This window comes from Rhinatrema bivittatum, chromosome 14 (assembly GCF_901001135.1).
Source record: "Rhinatrema bivittatum chromosome 14, aRhiBiv1.1, whole genome shotgun sequence".
Classification (NCBI taxonomy): Eukaryota; Metazoa; Chordata; class Amphibia; order Gymnophiona; family Rhinatrematidae; genus Rhinatrema; species Rhinatrema bivittatum.
This window is the reverse complement of record NC_042628.1, coordinates 67,629,929-67,647,191: the sequence shown is the minus strand read 5'-3', so window position 1 is coordinate 67,647,191 and position 17,263 is coordinate 67,629,929. Positions and strand designations below refer to the sequence as shown.

At 48.8% G+C, this 17,263-nt stretch overlaps 1 protein-coding gene across 2 annotated transcripts in view; it reads right to left on the bottom strand.

Annotated features, from left to right (window-relative positions):
* The window catches only part of LOC115075811 (cell wall protein DAN4-like), a 313,797-nt gene that overhangs the window by 153,740 nt on the left and 142,794 nt on the right, over nt 1-17,263 (bottom strand). For both annotated transcript variants that reach the window (XM_029576612.1, XM_029576613.1), the window contains exon 5: nt 15,153-15,272. In XM_029576612.1, coding sequence (XP_029432472.1) covers nt 15,153-15,272 — 120 coding nt within the window. The remainder of the gene's footprint in view (nt 1-15,152; nt 15,273-17,263) is intronic.

The following is a 17,263-nucleotide window of genomic DNA, read 5'->3' as shown; positions in this document are numbered from 1 at the left end:
CACGGGAAACTGGATCAGAAAGGATAAGTGGCTGAAGGATTAACCTTTAAACATCCATGCTGTCAGGGACAGGACCTAAAGATTGGGGTGGCGAAGGCACCCATCGTTTTGAGTGATTAGAAGCGGGTCTGTTCCCAGAGGAATGTGCCTGAGAATGGAAAGATCCTGAAGAATTGGAAACCACACTTGGTGGGGCCAGTGGGGTGCTATCAGGATCATGGTTCCTTTGTCCTGACGTAACTTCACGAGAGTCTGAGAAAAGCGGAAGTGGAGGGAATGTGTATAGGAGAGTGGTTGACCATGATAGGGAGAATGCGTCTCTTGGTGGATAATGTTGGCTGCAAGTGAGAGAGCAGAAATTGCCTACTTTGTGATTCTGGGGAGGCGCAAAGAGGTCTATTTGAGGATAACCCCATTTTTGGAAGATGGAGTTCGCTACTGAAGGGTTTAGAGACCACTCATGCGGTTGGAAGTTGCGACTCAACTTGTCTGCCAACACGTTGTCCACTCCCAGCAAGTAGGTGGCCCTGAGGTACATTGAATGGGAGAGGGCCTCCGCCCATATCTGTGTAGGTTCCTGATACAGAAGGTAGGATCCTGTCCCTCCCTGTTTGTTGATGTACCACATGGCCACCTGGTTGTCCATCTGGATCAGGATGACTTGATTGGACAGGCGATCCTGAAATACTCTGAGAGTGTATCTTATTGCTTGAAGCTCCAGGAAATTTGGTGTTTGGCTTCCTCTGGAGACCAGGAACCTTGTGTCTAGAGATCGGCCACATGGGCTCCCTACCCAAAGTTGGAAGCATCGGTGGTGAGAATTATTTGAGGGTTTGGCGCTTGAAAGGGCTTGAAATGTGATTCGTCCACCAGGCAAGAGACAGAGTGAGTCGGTGACGTGGACAATGGTCGACAGGGGCTGAAGGGACTGTGTCCATTGTGACCTTAGAGTCCACTGCATGACTCTCATGGCCAGGCGGGCCATTGGTGTGACCTGAACTGAGGACGCTATGTATCCTAGAAGGATGAGAAAATGATGAGCAGTCGTCAAGTGTTGAGACTGCAGGTATTGCGCCAGAGACAAAAGAGTGAGGGCTCGTTGTCGAGGCAGGAAAGCCTTTGCCTGTAAGGTGTCCAAGTCAGTCCCATCTCAAACCGTATCATTCATTGGGGCAAAGGAGGATTTGTCGTAATTGACAAGAAATCAGAGTGAAATTAGAGTGTGTAAGGTGAGATGTAGGGATGACAAAGTAGATTGCTGAGTCAGAGCCCTGATTAACCAGTCGTCCAGATAGGGGTAGACATGGACACTTTGAGTCCTGAGGAAGGCTGCAACTACGACGAGGTATTTTGTAAATACTCGTGGTGCAGATGCTAGGCCAAATGGAAGCACTCGGTATTGATAGTGCTTGGGGCCTACAAGAAACCTCAGATATTTGCGATGAGATGGTGTTATCGCAATATGAGTGTATTCGTTCTGAAGGTTGAGAGAGCAGATCCAGTCTCCTCTTTGAAAGAGAGGAAGCAGGGAGCCCAAGGTTACCATCTTGAACTTTTCTCTCTGGAGGTACTTGAGGGCTCATAGATCCAAAATTGGGGCGAACACCTCCCGATCTTTTGGGGATTAGAAAGTGCCAGGAATAGAACCAGAGGCCTTGCTGAGGCGATGGTACTGGTTCTATTACTCTGGACTGGAGTAGAAGGGAGGCCTCCTCTTCCAGGAGCAATGAATGGTCGGATGTTCTCTACGTCATTAGAGGTGGGGAATCTGGTGGGATGGAGAGAAAGTTGAGATGATAGCCTTGAGCAATTATTGCTAGGACCCAGTGGTCCGAGGTGATTGATTGCCATATGTTGTTGAAATGGCACAAGCGGCCTCCCACTGGGATATTTGGTAATGGAATCTGGCCACTGCTCTCTATGCAAGAGTCAAAAACCAGAAGCAGGGCCCGGTTGGGGGGCTGTCTGTGGCTTTTGCTTTCGAGTTTGACGAGACTGTGATTTGAGGAATGGTCTCGCAGAGCGGCATCTAGCTGCTGGCGGGTAGGACTTCTTTGGTCTATAAAAATACTTTTTAGAGTCCTTTCGGAAAGGCTGTTTAGAAGGATAATCTGAAGGAAACAGAGAGAGCTGTCTGAGAGTCTCATGATGGTCCTTTAGCTCAGCCACTGTCTTTTGAATCTGCTCGCCAAAGAGATCGTTTCCTATGCAGGGGAGGTCGGACAACCGCTCTTGCACTTCTAGACAAAGGTCTGAAGACTTTAGCCAAGCCCATCATCTTGCTGAAATAGCAGCTGCAGACACTCTGGTTTCAGTATCAAAGATATCATAACATGACCTAATCTCATGTTTGCCTGCTTCCAAACCCTTATTAAGTAGGGTGTGGAACTTTTCTGGAAGTGATTGAGGCATGAAGATTGCCAAATCTTGTAGGATGGCAAGAGTAGGATCAGCTCAGCCAGGGGATTGAGGGGCCCCAGGGGATCAAAGGATGGGGTGACCCTCATCTTCTAACTTCCTGTTTGGAGAAATGGACCTCCCCCTATGGGCTGGGATAGGTAAAATTGGGTCTTTCAGACCCAATTTCAATGATGGGTGGGGAGGGGGGATCATTTATGTCCTCCTCCACTGGATTACCTCTTCTGCTCATTTTTAAGCCCTGCTCTCCAGTTGAAATTATGCCGCCAGGAGGGGAAAGATATGACTTTGATTCCTTTCCCATGCACAATTCCACTTGCTGGTGGTCAGTTTGGCTGCACATTAATTCTCTGCCCTGCTCTTCATGTGGCTCTCTTTCCGGAGGCCTGCATCTCCCCACCAAGACCTCTCCAACTGACAGATTGTTCTCTAAGAGTGGGTGTGGAGGGACAGATATTCTTGCTTTCACCTCGTCTTCTTCATAGGGAAATGGGCTAAAAAGGGGGAGGTCCAGGATGTGGTCATACCAGAAGGGAGACTAATGATCCTCCACAAGAGCGCCATAAAGGTGTCCATGCCCCAACTCTGTAGGGGCATGGACACCTGATGAATCTGGTGTCCTGTAGGGGCATGGACACCTGATGAATCTGGGGCAGGCAGCTCAGAAAAGCATAGTAACTGGGCTTCTTCTTCTTTGGGCTGGAAGAGTAAGCCTCTAAGCTGAAGGTCCAGTTGAGCTGCGTTCCGACACTTGTGTGGCTGGTCACTGGATCTGTCAGTCCCCTCTTCCTGTTTGCCCTAGGTTTGGGAGAAGTGGTGGGGAGGGATCCTTTTACTAGGGATGTGAATCGTGTCCTCGATCGTCTTAACGATCGATTTCGGCTGGGAGGGGGAGGGAATCGTATTGTTGCCGTTTGGGGGGGTAAAATATCGTGAAAAATCGTGAAAAATCTAAAAATCTAAAAATCGCAAAACCGGCACATTAAAACCCCCTAAAACCCACCCCCGACCCTTTAAATTAAATCCCCCACCCTCCCGAACCCCCCCCCCCAAATGACTTAAATAACCTGCGGGTCCAGCGGCGGTCCGGAACGGCAGCGGTCCGGAACGGGCTCCTGCTCCTGAATCTTGTTGTCTTCAGCCGGCGCCATTTTCCAAAATGGCGCCGAAAAATGGCGGCGGCAATAGACGAACACGATTGGACGGCAGGATTTCCTTCCGGACCCCCGCTGGACTTTTGGCAAGTCTCGTGGGGGTCAGGAGGCCCCCCACAAGCTGGCCAAAAGTTCCTGGAGGTCCAGCGGGGGTCAGGGAGTGATTTCCCGCCGCGAATCATTTTCGTACGGAAAATGGCACCGGCAGGAGATCGACTGCAGGAGGTCGTTCAGCGAGGGTTCCGGCGCCTCGCTGAACAACCTCCTGCAGTCGATCTCCTGCCGGTGCCATTTTCCGTACGAAAACGATTCGCGGCGGGAAATCGCTCCCTGACCCCCGCTGGACCTCCAGGAACTTTTGGCCAGCTTGTGGGGGGCCTCCTGACCCCCACGAGACTTGCCAAAAGTCCAGCGGGGGTCCGGAAGGACCTCCTGCCGTCCAATCGTGTTAGTCTATGGCCGCCGCCATTTTTCGGCGCCATTTTGGAAAATGGCGCCGGCTGAAGACAACAAGATTCAGGAGCAGGAGCCCGTTCCGGACCGCTGCCGTTCCGGACCGCCGCTGGACCCGCAGGTTATTTAAGTCATTTGGGGGGGGGTTCGGGAGGGTGGGGGATTTAATTTAAAGGGTCGGGGGTGGGTTTTAGGGGGTTTTAGTGTGCCGGCTCACGATTCTAACGATTTATAACGATAAATCGTTAGAATCTCTATTGTATTGTGTTCCATAACGGTTTAAGACGATATTAAAATTATCGGACGATAATTTTAATCGTCCTAAAACGATTCACATCCCTACCTTTTACAGGCAATGAAGTATCATGATTTACCAGTACTTGGGTTGGTGGAGGATCAAGGACTTTCCCCCCCTTTGGCTCCCTTCTCACACTCCCATCTTACTCCTTTAGTGCTCTTCCCTCCCCCTTCCCCTCTAGTGAATGGCCAGAGTAACCATATGAATGATCTTTGAGGCCTGGACTCAAGCTCGATCAACCACCAGCTGTTTTATTCATGAGTGTGGCACATGCCTGGCTCCCCTTCTTAGGTGGTGGCCCAGTTATTTCTGGCTCACTTTGGATGGGGGGAGCAATGTGTCCACTGCTTTAGCGAGGAGAGGCTTTATCTTCTTTTCTTTTGCTTTTAGTCTTTTTTCAGTCCTCTTCTCACTTTTCTGCTCTTTGGAGGGGGATGAAATCCCCCCAAACAGGTGCACCTCTGGTAGGGGTGAGGGTCTCACAGAGGCCTTCTGAGGCACCGCATCCTGCTTGTCCAGACTTGCCATTTTAAGTCTGTAGTTGGAATGATTCCAATTACTGACTTTCTCATGGTCAAGGTGGTCCTGGCATCTGGGGTACCACTCTTGAGCACTGCAGCTCTGGGAGGACCGATAGTAGAGGTGGACTCTTGCTGCTTCTGAATCTGCCTTTTCCCCTCCCACCTAGGGACACTCCTAGCAGATGTGCCCTGCTTCATGGCACAGGTAGTACCGGTCCTCCAGCATGGTGAAACAGATATAGGAGTGACACCCCCCCCCCCAGCCCATCCCACGCAGGAAGCCATCCTTCCGCTTCTTCTTTTCCCCTGGGAAGTTTAATCCAGGCCTGCCTTCTATGAGACTCCATGTGTTTCATGGCTTGAGTTTTAAACCCTAGGGGAAGGACAGAGATAGAAGATCACACTTCAGATTCAGAAGCAGCAAGAGTCCACCTCTACTATCGGTCCTCCCAGAGCTGCAGTGCTCATGAGTGGTACCCCAGATGCCAGGACCACCTTGACCATGAGAAGGTCAGTCAATGGAATCATTCCAATTATGGAATCAAACCCAATTATACTCAATAACAACCAAAAAATAGAGCTAGCAGATAAAGTACGGAACCTAGGCGTAATAATTGACACAGAACTAAGCTTAAAACAACACATATCTCTAAAAGTAAAGGAAGGATACTCTAAACTAATAGGGGCGGATTTTAAAAGCCCTGCTCGCCGGTGCGCCTATGTTCCATAGGCCTACCGGCGCACGCAGAGCCCCGGGACTCACGTAAGTCCCGGGGTTTTTCGAGGGGGGCGTGTCGGGGGGCGTGTCGGATCAGCGCGGCGTTTTGGGGGCGGGCCCGGGGGCGTGGTTTCAGCCCAGGGCGGTCCGGGGGCATGGCCGCGCCCTCCAGAACCGCCCCCAGGTCGCGTCTCTGGCGCACGGGGATTTACTTCTCCCTCCGGGAGGCGTAAATCCCCCGACAAAGGTAGGGGGGGTCTAGATAGGGCCGGGGGGTGGGTTGGATAGAGGAAGGGAGGGGAAGGTGAGGGGAGGGCGAAAGCGAGTTCCCTCCGAGGCCGCTCCGATTTCGGAGCGGCCTTGGAGGGAACGGCGGCAGGCTGCGCGGCTTGGCGCGCGCCGGCTACACGAAATCGGCAACCTTGCGCGCGCCGATCCAGGATTTTAGCGGCTACGCGCGTATCTACTAAAATCCAGTGTACTTTTGTTTGCGCCTGATGCACCAACAAAAGTACACGAGGGCGCGCTTTTTTAAAATCTACCCCATAGTGCTGAAAAGACTTAAACCTCTTCTAACAACCGCCAACTTCCGATCAGTACTCCATGCGCTGATCTTTGCAAGTACCGATTACTGTAACGCCCTTCTGCCAGGCCTACCACACACGTCACTAAGACCACTACAGATATTACAAAACACAGCGGCCAGAATCTTAACCGGCAAAAGCAAAACAGGACACATCACAGAAACCCTGGCAGAATTACACTGGCTACCCATTGAACAAAGAATTCAGTACAATTCATACATAAATTAATACACAATGAAAAAGCAGACTGGCTGAACACAGCCCTTCGTGTACACGTACCAAATAGGAATCTGAGATCAGCCAACAAAGCACTCCTCACTATTCCATCAGTCAAAACAGCCAGACTCACACAAGTAAGAGAAAGAGCTCTATCCTTGGTAGGACCCATACTTTGGAACACCATGCCCACAGAGTTGAGACTACAAAGCAACAACAAAACCTTTAGAAAAAATCTAAAAACCTGGCTTTTTAAACTAGCTTACCAAAAAGAGAAAGGAGAATAGTACTCAAGGGAAAGCAGGTACAAACAATTGAACTACAAACAATTGAACAACAAACACATTACCAAAATCAATATGTGTGTAACTTTTAAGCAGATTAAGTTTCATTCTTTTAAAGCTCAGCAAAAGAGTAAAAGTACAATGTTAAAGGTATTCTAGTAACCTAAACTGTTACAATGTGAATTGGAAATGAATTATTACACTTACCAATTAATACTATTTACAAACTATGTTACCGACCCTCAAATGGCACCTATGTAACTTAAGATACGTTAGCTTCTTTTTATGTGCCTTAATGTAAACTGTTGTGACGGTTCCCACCAAACGACGGTATAGAAAAATGTTAATAAATAAATAAAAATTCCAACTACAGACAAAATGGCAAGTCTGGACAAGCAGGATGCGGTGCCTCAGAAGGCCTCTGTGAGACCCTCACCCTTACCAGAGGTGCACCTGTTTGGGGGGATTTCACCCCCCTCCAAAGAGCAGAAACGTGAGAAGAGGACTGAAAAAAGACTAAAAGCAAAAGAAAAGAAGATAAAGCCTCTCCTTGCTAAAGCAGTGGACACATTGCTCCCCCCATCCAAAGTGAGCCAGAAATAATGGGGCCACCACCTAAGAAGGGGAGCCAGGCATGTGCCACACTCATGAATAAAACAGCTGGTGGTTGGTCGAGCTTGAGTCCAGGCCTCAAAGATCATTCATATGGTTACTCTGGACATTCACTAAAGGGGAAGGGGGAGGGAAGAGCACTAAGACTGAAGGAGCAAGATGGGAGTGTGAGAAGGGAGCCAAAAGGGGAAAAGTCCTTGATCCTCCACCAACCCAAGTACTGGTAGATCATGATACTTCATTGCCTGTAAAAGGATCCCTCCCCACCACTTCTCCCAAAGCTAGGGCAAACAGGAAGAGGGGACTGACAGATCCAGTGACCAGCCACACAACTGTCGGAACGCAGCTCAACTGGACCTTCAGCTTAGAGGCTTACTCTTCCAGCCCAAAGAAGAAGAAGCCCAGTTACTATGCTTTTCTGAGCTGCCTGCCCCAGATTCATCAGGGGTACCCCTACAGAGTATATTACTACTTTACCATTCTACTTGCTAGCGGAGTAGACGCTCTCTGCCCCACTACTTATGTGGCTGCTAGAGCATACACTTGTATGTTCCCCAAAGTGAGCATCTCGCAGCGCAAGGTGTATTTCTGGCTTAGGCCTCAGCATCCTCCCGTGAAGACCATTTGTGTTGCTGCCAGCCTAGCTCTAAGGATTCCAGTGAGTGGGGGAAAGACGGATTTCCAGCTACTACAGCCAAGTATGATTTTACAGTTGGGGCTTGGGTGCCCGTCCTTGGCTCCTTCTCTTCCGTGCATTTCATCTTGAGTTTCCTCTTTCCACCTTGATTTTCCCTCCTGCAGCTACAAGTGCACCCTGATTGTATCTTCCCTGAGGTTTAGGGGCAGGCAGATGACACCCTGGGGATTAGGAGTGTCATAGGCTCTCACCTTGGGGGCTTGCAGCAATTTGTGACTTTCACCCCTGGATCCTAGTCCCTATCTGCTGTTCCCCTTCCTGGGGACCACTGGTATCATAAAGGTCCTCTCCCTGGGTTGGGTTGCCATGAGTGGGGCCTCCATCCTGAAGGTCAATGCCCTCTGGGTATTCCTCACTCTAGGTATTTGTGATATACATGGGGTTCCCTCTCTGTGGATTAATTGCGTCTGGTGGTCTCTCTCCCTGGGGTTTGGGGTCTCTGCAGAGGGCCTACCCAGGGAGCTACCCACAGGATTCCCACCCTGGGGGTCCATGCCATCCAGGGGATTCCCACCCTGGGGGGTCAGTGGTACCTATTGGGCTCACTCCCTTGGGCATAACCTCATCTTGTGGGGTCTCTCCCATGAGGTTGGTGACTGTTATATCCGATGCTTTGGAACAAAATATTGGAATTGTGGGAGGGGGGCTCCTGCACTTCCTTTCTGTCTGTCCCTGCTGACCAACTGAGCTTTCGAGACTTCTGGTGGAGGTCTGAAGCATTCAGAGGTCCCTTCCCTTAGGCAACTTCACTAGTTGTGTCCAAGCGTTCTGAAGTTTGAGAGTCTTCGCCTTCTAAGCCTGGTGTAGAGGCAGCTTGTCAGTTGATTTCTTCTCCTTCTTGAAGTCCCTACATCTCCATCTCACTGGGCCTTTCCAGGGCATGACAGTTTTAAAGGGAGCATTGAGATTTGGGTGGAGCCTCTCACTGTGGTGTGGGGAACGGACTTCTTTGAGGACCATAATTTTGATGCTTTAGTAGTATCTCCCTCTGTTGTACTTAACCCTTCTATTTCTCCTATGCTTACGTGTGTGTGTGTGAGAGAGAGAGAGAAAGGGAAAAAGAAAAAACAATGGATGGGAGGGGGTTAGAGGAGAAAGAAAATAGGACTGAATATGCTTTTTTCAGCAGTGGAGGAGAGGATATCAGCAGGTGAGAAGGAAAAAAAAGCTCAGAAGACTAAGGATTGGGGGCGGGGAAGTTAGGATGAAAAAAGGGGGTTTAGGGAAAAAGAACTGTGCATAGCTCACTCTGGCTTCTGTGCTTGGTGCAAAAGCTTCTTCTGCTTGGAGAAACAAAAGAAGTACCAAGCAGGGAAAACAGAAAATCAGCAACCAAAGGGCTGTGCCCAGGCCACTTGGGCTTCTGTGCTTGGTGCAAGAGTGCTTCCTCTGCCTAGGAAACCAAAAGAAGCACCAAGCTTTGCATAAAACTGGAACAGAAAAGAAACTAACAACCAAAAGAACAGTGCATAAACAAACTCTGCCAAGGATAAGGCAAACCCAAAACAAACAAAGCAAACTCCTAACTCAGAAGACAAACCCTAAAAATGGACAAAGTAAACCCAACCCCTGAAAACAACCACCAAACTGAAACAAGGAGAAACAAAAGCCTCACAAATACCCCCTCCCCAATAAAAACACAAAGCAATTTCACCCAAATAAAAAATAGGGGAGGGGGCAAGGAAAAGGAGAGCTAGGGCTGCTGCTGCACCCTTAGACACTTACAGGTCGATACTAGGGATGTGAATCGTTTTAGGACGATTAAAATTATCGTCCGATAATTTTAATATCGTCTTAAACCGTTATGGAACACAGTACAATAGAGATTCTAACGATTTATCGTTATAAATCGTTATAAATCGTGAGCCGGCACACTAAAACCCCCTAAAACCCACCCCCGACCCTTTAAATTAAATCCCCCACCCTCCCGAACCCCCCCCCCCAAATGACTTAAATAACCTGCGGGTCCAGCGGCGGTCCGGAACGGCAGCGGTCCGGGAACGGGCTCCTGCTCCTGAATCTTGTTGTCTTCAGCCGGCGCCATTTTCCAAAATGGCACCGAAAAATGGCGGCGGCCATAGACGAACACGATTGGACGGCAGGAGGTCCTTCCGGACCCCCGCTGGACTTTTGGCAAGTCTCGTGGGGGTCAGGAGGCCCCCCACAAGCTGGCCAAAAGTTCCTGGAGGTCCAGCGGGGGTCAGGGAGCGATTTCCCGCCGCGAATCGTTTTCGTACGGAAAATGGCGCCGGCAGGAGATCGACTGCAGGAGGTTGTTCAGCGAGGCGCCGGAACCCTCGCTGAACGACCTCCTGCAGTCGATCTCCTGCCGGCGCCATTTTCCGTACGAAAACGATTCGCGGCGGGAAATCGCTCCCTGACCCCCGCTGGACCTCCAGGAACTTTTGGCCAGCTTGTGGGGGGCCTCCTGACCCCCACGAGACTTGCCAAAAGTCCAGCGGGGGTCCGGAAGGACCTCCTGCCGTCCAATCGTGTTCGTCTATGGCCGCCGCCATTTTTCGGCGCCATTTTGGAAAATGGCGCCGGCTGAAGACAACAAGATTCAGGAGCAGGAGCCCATTCCGGACCGCTGCCGTTCCGGACCGCCGCTGGACCTGCAGGTTATTTAAGTCATTTGGGGGGGGGTTCGGGAGGGTGGGGGATTTAATTTAAAGGGTCGGGGGTGGGTTTTAGGGGGTTTTAATGTGCCGGTTTTGCAATTTTTCGATTTTTCACGATTTTTCACGATATTTTACCCCCCCAAACGGCAACAATACGATTCCCTCCCCCTCCCAGCCGAAATCGATCGTTAAGACGATCGAGGACACGATTCACATCCCTAGTCGATACAGTAACGTGCAGTTAAAGATTCCCCGTCTGTAACGTGCTGGGAGCGCACAATACAGATGAGTAAGGCGATCCAGCGATACAGTCTCCAGTTTCACGCGTCCTTAGCGCTTCCTAAAATAGACACATAACCCTTTCCGCACCCAGCATGTAAATGAACGAAAAAGCTGTATAATGAAGGAATTAGCTATTCCCCTCCGAATCTGTAACGGGCGCTGATACTATCTCCTCAGTAACCCGCTGTTTTGCCGCGGCCTTAACGTGTTAGTTTACCGCCTCCCCCTAGTAGGTGTTAGTGTAGTGTAGTGCAAAAAACATTGCTTACCCGCCCTGGTCCCGTCCGGTCTCCGGTCCAGCCCGTCCGGTCTCCGGTGTAGCCCCAGTCCGGTCTCCTGCAGCCCGTCCGGTCCCCTCCTCCCAAAGCAAAAAAAACCAAAAAAACGAAAAAGTAGCAAGGCTCGGGCCTGCTACGGTAGTCCCTTCTCCCTTCCTCCCGATTTCGCAAGGGCATCCATCCAGGCAGAGGGAGCCGGCGGCGAAACGACCTCCGGCTCCCTCTGCCTGGATGACCGCACGGCCCCGCCGGAATGAATGCCCGTGCGATTTTGGCGCTCATGAGCGCCAAAATCGCACGGGCATTCATCCAGGCAGAGGGAGCCGACGGCGAACGACCTCCGGCTCCCTCTGCCTGGATGAGCGCCAAAATCGCACGGGCGGGTAGGCAGCAGCGGTAGCGGGGGGCAGCGGCAGTGGCAGCGGAGCAGCGGCAGCGGGATCCGGGGGGCGGGTAGGCAGCGGCATGTTCGATCGGGAGGGCGGGTAGGTGGCAAAAAAAAAAAAAAAAACTTTTCTGAAGCCATCAGTAGCTCCCCCGACGAAGACAAAAAGATGGCCGCCTGCACGAGGGAAAGCGTGCAATTGGCCGCTGAAGACGTGACGTCACATCCCGTGACGCCAAACGTCGTGACGTCACGTCTTCAGCGGCCAATTGCACGCTTTCCCTGTGCAGGCGGCCATCTTCGTCGGGGGAGCTACGATCGTGTTCCTGCTGATGGCTACGATCATGTTCCTGATGGCTTCAGAAAAGTAAGTTACTTTTGTCGCTTTTTGAAAAAAACCAAAATTGCTTTTGGTTTTTTTTGCTGCGCCGCCGCCGCTGCCGCCTACCTGCCTACTCGCCCGAACACGTACCCACCCGCCCCCCGGATCCCGCCGCCGCCGCTGCTGCCGCCTACCCGCGCGATCGAACACGCGCCTTTGGTTTTTTTTGCTTCGCCGCTGTGTCTCACCTCCTCCCGGAGCAAGGCTGCTTTCGCGCCCTGCTCGGAGGTGAGACACAGCGGCGAAGCAAAAAAAACCAAAAGCAAGAAGTAAGTCGCTTCGCCGCCTCCCTCCTCCCGGTGCCTGTCATTCCAAATGTCATTTGAAATGACATTTGAAAGGACAGGTACCAGCGCACCCAGGTTACTGTATAGGTGCTGTATTAAGCGCCTATACAGTAAAATGGGTTGCGCGGGCATAACCCTTCCCTATCGCTTCACAGCCGCGGCATGCATTTGCATGCAATTAGAAGAGAGTATCAGGCGCTAGGTCTAGAGAACTGTGCGTGCGGGGAGGAAGGGTGCGCCTGACACTGCCGCACTGTTTCTACCGCGGCCTTACAGTATCGATCTGTTAGCTTGGGAAGGAAAGGTTCCTTGGTGAATAGAGGGGAGGAAAAAAGCATTTACCATAGGTGAAATAGACAGCAGCACCAGGTGTCCTCTCAAGAAAAGAAAAACCACCTAAATCTCTCCTAAGAGAAGCCAAGGTTAAAAAAAACCTGTCACCTAAAACTCAAGGAGAAAAGGAGCAGCTCTCCGTCCACATTCCTCACAAGAAAAGCTAAGAGAACCACTCCTAGGGGGTACATTTCCCAGGATTCCCAGGGTCAGCCTGTAGGATGATATCACCAGTGACCTGCTAATCAGGGAGGGGCCACCCTCTCCCCCTTGCAGCTATAGGTTGCTGGGTTCCATAAAAAGACAGCACACCATGAAGCAGCTCTTAGAGGCCGTGAAACCAGAACTAGATGACCTTTTTAACCTTTCAGCTGTTTTGTTTGAATCTATTAAGTAACGAAGCTGTACCTATACTGAAGCAGTGCTCCTGTGAAAATAAAACAAATACACTGGCAATCAATAACATAATCACGAAAAATTAGACAAACAAAAAATCATATAGTGACATACAATATATTATACACCTTTATTTGTTTTTCCAACAATATTCTAAAGGACACCTTTCTTTTAAAATTGCTAAATTTCAAACCCAGACCCAAGGAATACCAACCTAAAAATCCCAACCCATACTTACAAACCATTCACCATTCATACATCTATTCTCTAAAAACATTTTCCTATATTTTGAAGTTTTACAGATATTTCTTTTCCACATCAGTTTTTCTATTTCAAAAGCAGAAGATTTTTATGCTGTGAATTCCCATCATTGCCAACGATCACATCCTCTTTCTTCTATAAACATTAGGATATTTTATACTCTCTTCATCCTCCCGTTATTTCTATATTCTCTTCATTCTCCCAACATATTTCGCCTTTTCACAGGCTTCTTCAGGAGAGCATAAAAATTATTTTCTGCTGCTCACATATCTTCAATACATTCATTTTTACAGTATTCCTATACAGGTTTCATCTACACAAATTAATATATTTAATTAAAATTTACCTCAAAATATTTCTCAAAAACACATCCTCCCTTAAATAATATTATACAAATTTTACCTGTGCGTCCAGGAACCATCAAACGCATTAAAGATAAGCTCCTCGACTCCGACTTTTCGATACATCATGAACGAGCTCGCACAGGGTAACCACTCTTGCGGTATAACCCGTGATTCTTTTTCACTAATTACCTACAACGAATTAACCAAACACGTTGCCCAATTTTCTCAATACTTAAGTTCCCAAACCAAACAGAAAACTACACAAAAATATATATAAGCGTGAAAGTGAAGGGAACTTACCCTACCAATCTCGGAAAAAGGACGCCACCACTGCTACGGCATCCAGCCGCCATCAGTTTCAAATGAGTTCAAGGGGAAAAACAAACTCCACTCCTTGTACCTCTTTTTAAATTCATCAGAGCCAATCAAAAGGGCACAATTATATCCACATCTTGCCATGCTGTCCTCAAGCGATTTAAAGGGACAATGCTCCACCTCCCTAGGGAAAATCAATTGATGCATCTAAAAATTACCGGCTGATCTCACAACCAACATACCTAGGTTGGTATTCCTTGGGTTTGGGTTTGAAATTTAGCAAATTTAAAAGAAGGGTGTCCTTTAGAATATTGTTGGAAAAACAAATAAAGGTTTATAATATATTGTATGCCACTATATGATTTTTTTGCCTGTGAAAATAAAAGCATGGAACCTGGTGTGTTTGTTAATTGAAGCTGAGTTTAGTTGGGAAAAATGCATCAGTGCTTCTGTAGAAACTAAGAAATTAAACCCAGGGTGTTGTTAATTGAAGCTGGGTTTAGCTGTGTAAAAATGCAACTGTATTCCTGCAAAAGCTAAAGAATTAAATCCTGGGCATTTAAGTAAGTCTATTGGGCTGGGTTGCTATAATGAATCCATTCCAAAGGCACTTAAAAATGCTAGGTTTCACATATTCTTGTATGATCTGTATGGTGAGGCCAAGAGCCCAGTAGCTAAGCAAGATCTTTGACTTTAATGGTTGGTGCAGAGATTAATCAGGGCTAAGGTGGTGCATTATGGAAGCAGAATATTGAAATAAATATATGATGTTGCTGGTGAAACAGAAGCTAGCCCTAAGTGCTATGGTGTAAACTATGAGGGGGTTAAGGGAAAGTTATGTCATAGAATTTTATGAAAAGTAACTGATGAGATTTATGTTTTGGGAAAACTGGTGATTTTGGAATTCCTGCAAGATGTCTAGAATGATGTAATAAAAAGTTGTTTAAAACTAACTTGTGAGTCAATGAGACTTATTGGGATTAAAGGGAACAAGGAAGATATACTACAGGTCCAGGTCTGAAGGGAAGCCCTCACATGTGTCTGGCCAGGTAGGATCATATCTTTTGTTTGTAAGAGGTTCTCTAATATCCCATAGACCTAGTTTAGCTTGTGGGTTCCATGGTCCTACAGTGCACCAGTCTCACAACACCTATCTAGGAAGAATCAGCTGGAACTAGAGCATGCTGATCTGAGGTGGCTAAAGGAACCAACCCTCCTCTCCTGAATAACTGACTTGCCCTCAGATTCCATCACACCAATCCAAGGAAAGATGTCACACCTTTACACTCCCCTCTTCCTCTTCTGGTACTTACCTTTCTCTCTCATCTTGCTTTTTCTGCCAAAATAGAAAAAAGCCAGGGCAATGGGGGATAGAAAAATGATATTGCCAAGGATAATCCAAGTGATAATCTCAGATCCCAACTCTTTGTAGACTGCAGGAAAAAAAAGAGAGGAGATTTTATTTCTAGAGATGTGAATCGTGTCCTCGATCGTCTTAACGATCGATTTCGGCTGGGAGGGGGAGGGAATCGTATTGTTGCCGTTTGGGTTTTAAAAATATCGTGAAAAATCGTTAAAATCGTGAGCCAACCCCCTAAAACCCACCCCCGACCCTTTAAATTAAATCCCCCACCCTCCCGAACCCCCCCAAATGCTTTAAATTACCTGGGGATCCAGCGGTGGTCCAGAACGGCGGCAGTCCGGAACGGCCCCCTCAATTGAATCCTTTTGTCTTCAGCCGGCGCCATTTTGCAAAATGGCCGCCGCAAAATGGCGGCGGCCATAGACAAAAACGATTCGACGCAGGAGGTCGTTCCGGACCCCCGCTGGACTTTTGGCAAGTCTTGTGGGGGTCAGGAGGCCCCCCCAAGCTGGCCAAAGTTTCTGGGAGTCCAGCGGGGTTCAGGAAGCGATTTCTTGCCGCGAATCGTTTTCCGTACGGAAAATGGCGCCGGCAGGAGATCGACTGTAGGAGGTCGTTCAGCGGGGGTTCCGGACCGCTGCTGAACGACCTCCTGCAGTCGATCTCCTGCCGGCGCCATTTTCCGTACGGAAAACGATTCACGGCAAGAAATCGCTTCCTGAACCCCGCTGGACTCCCAGAAACTTTTGGCCAGCTTGGGGGGGCCTCCTGACCCCCACAAGACTTGCCAAAAGTCCAGCGGGGGTCCGGAACGACCTCCTGCGTCGAATCGTTTTTGTCTATGGCCGCCGCCATTTTGCGGCGGCCATTTTGCAAAATGGCGCCGGCTGAAGACAAAAGGATTCAATTGAGGGGGCCGTTCCGGACCGCCGCCGTTCTGGACCACCGCTGGATCCCCAGGTAATTTAAAGCATTTGGGGGGGGGGGTTTGGGAGGGTGGGGGATTTAATTTAAAGGGTCGGGGGTGGGTTTTAGGGGGTTTTAGTGTGCCGGTTTTCCTGCCCTCCCCCTTCCCCCGATTTACGATTTTTTAACGATAAATCGGGGGAATTGGTATTGTATCGTGGCCCTAACGATTTTTGACGATTTAAAATATATCGGACGATATTTTAAATCGTCAAAAAACGATTCACATCCCTATTTATTTCCAGTTTCCTGAATTTCACTGTCCCCCAGTTTGGCTTAAGTCTCTGTTTATATGAATGGAAGCAAGTATCTGTTCCTTCCAGACAGAGTGCCCAGGACCGATGTAATAAAACCCATATTAAAACCTGCATTATTTTTAGCATAGGGTTTCTTTTACTCTCACATTAAAAAAAAACGTGTTGATGTGGGATGCAGTAAGTTAATGGCAAGCAAATGGCCATGAGTAATAAAGCGCCCTCTCAGGAGGGTGCCTATAACACAACAATATGGCAAAGTCGGAATGCACAGTGCCAAAGGGTATACAGTTCAGCTAGGTCCCCATTCAGGAGAATTTACTCTTCGATTTTACTTGTCATGCCTTAATAAAATAGTCTTGCATTTCAGATTGTGCCCCAAAGTCAGAATGCACAGGGCTAATCTTATCTGCACTGCCATTCTGGCAAGGTTTGACAAATCAAAGTATAAGCTCTGTGGAGAGGGCACCTACAGCTGAGCAGTATATACTTTGGTGCCCACCCCAGGAGCTTATACAGGAAATTGAAATTTAACTCCTGAGTCTGAGATGGGGCAAACGTAAATTTCTGGTAGCCAGTGTTATTCTATTGCTGTGCCCATTCGGTAGTACCTAGCTGCTTCTACCACACTGGGCACAGCAATAGAATAATAGAGATGTGAATCGTGTGATCGATCGTCTTAACGATCGATTTTGGCTGGGGGGGAGGGAATCTGATTGTCGCGTTTTTTGTTTTTTTTAAATCGTTTAAATCGTAAATCGGGGGAGGGCGGGAAAACCGGCACACTAAAACAATCCTAAAACCCACCCCGACCCTTTAAAATAAATCCCCCACCCTCCCG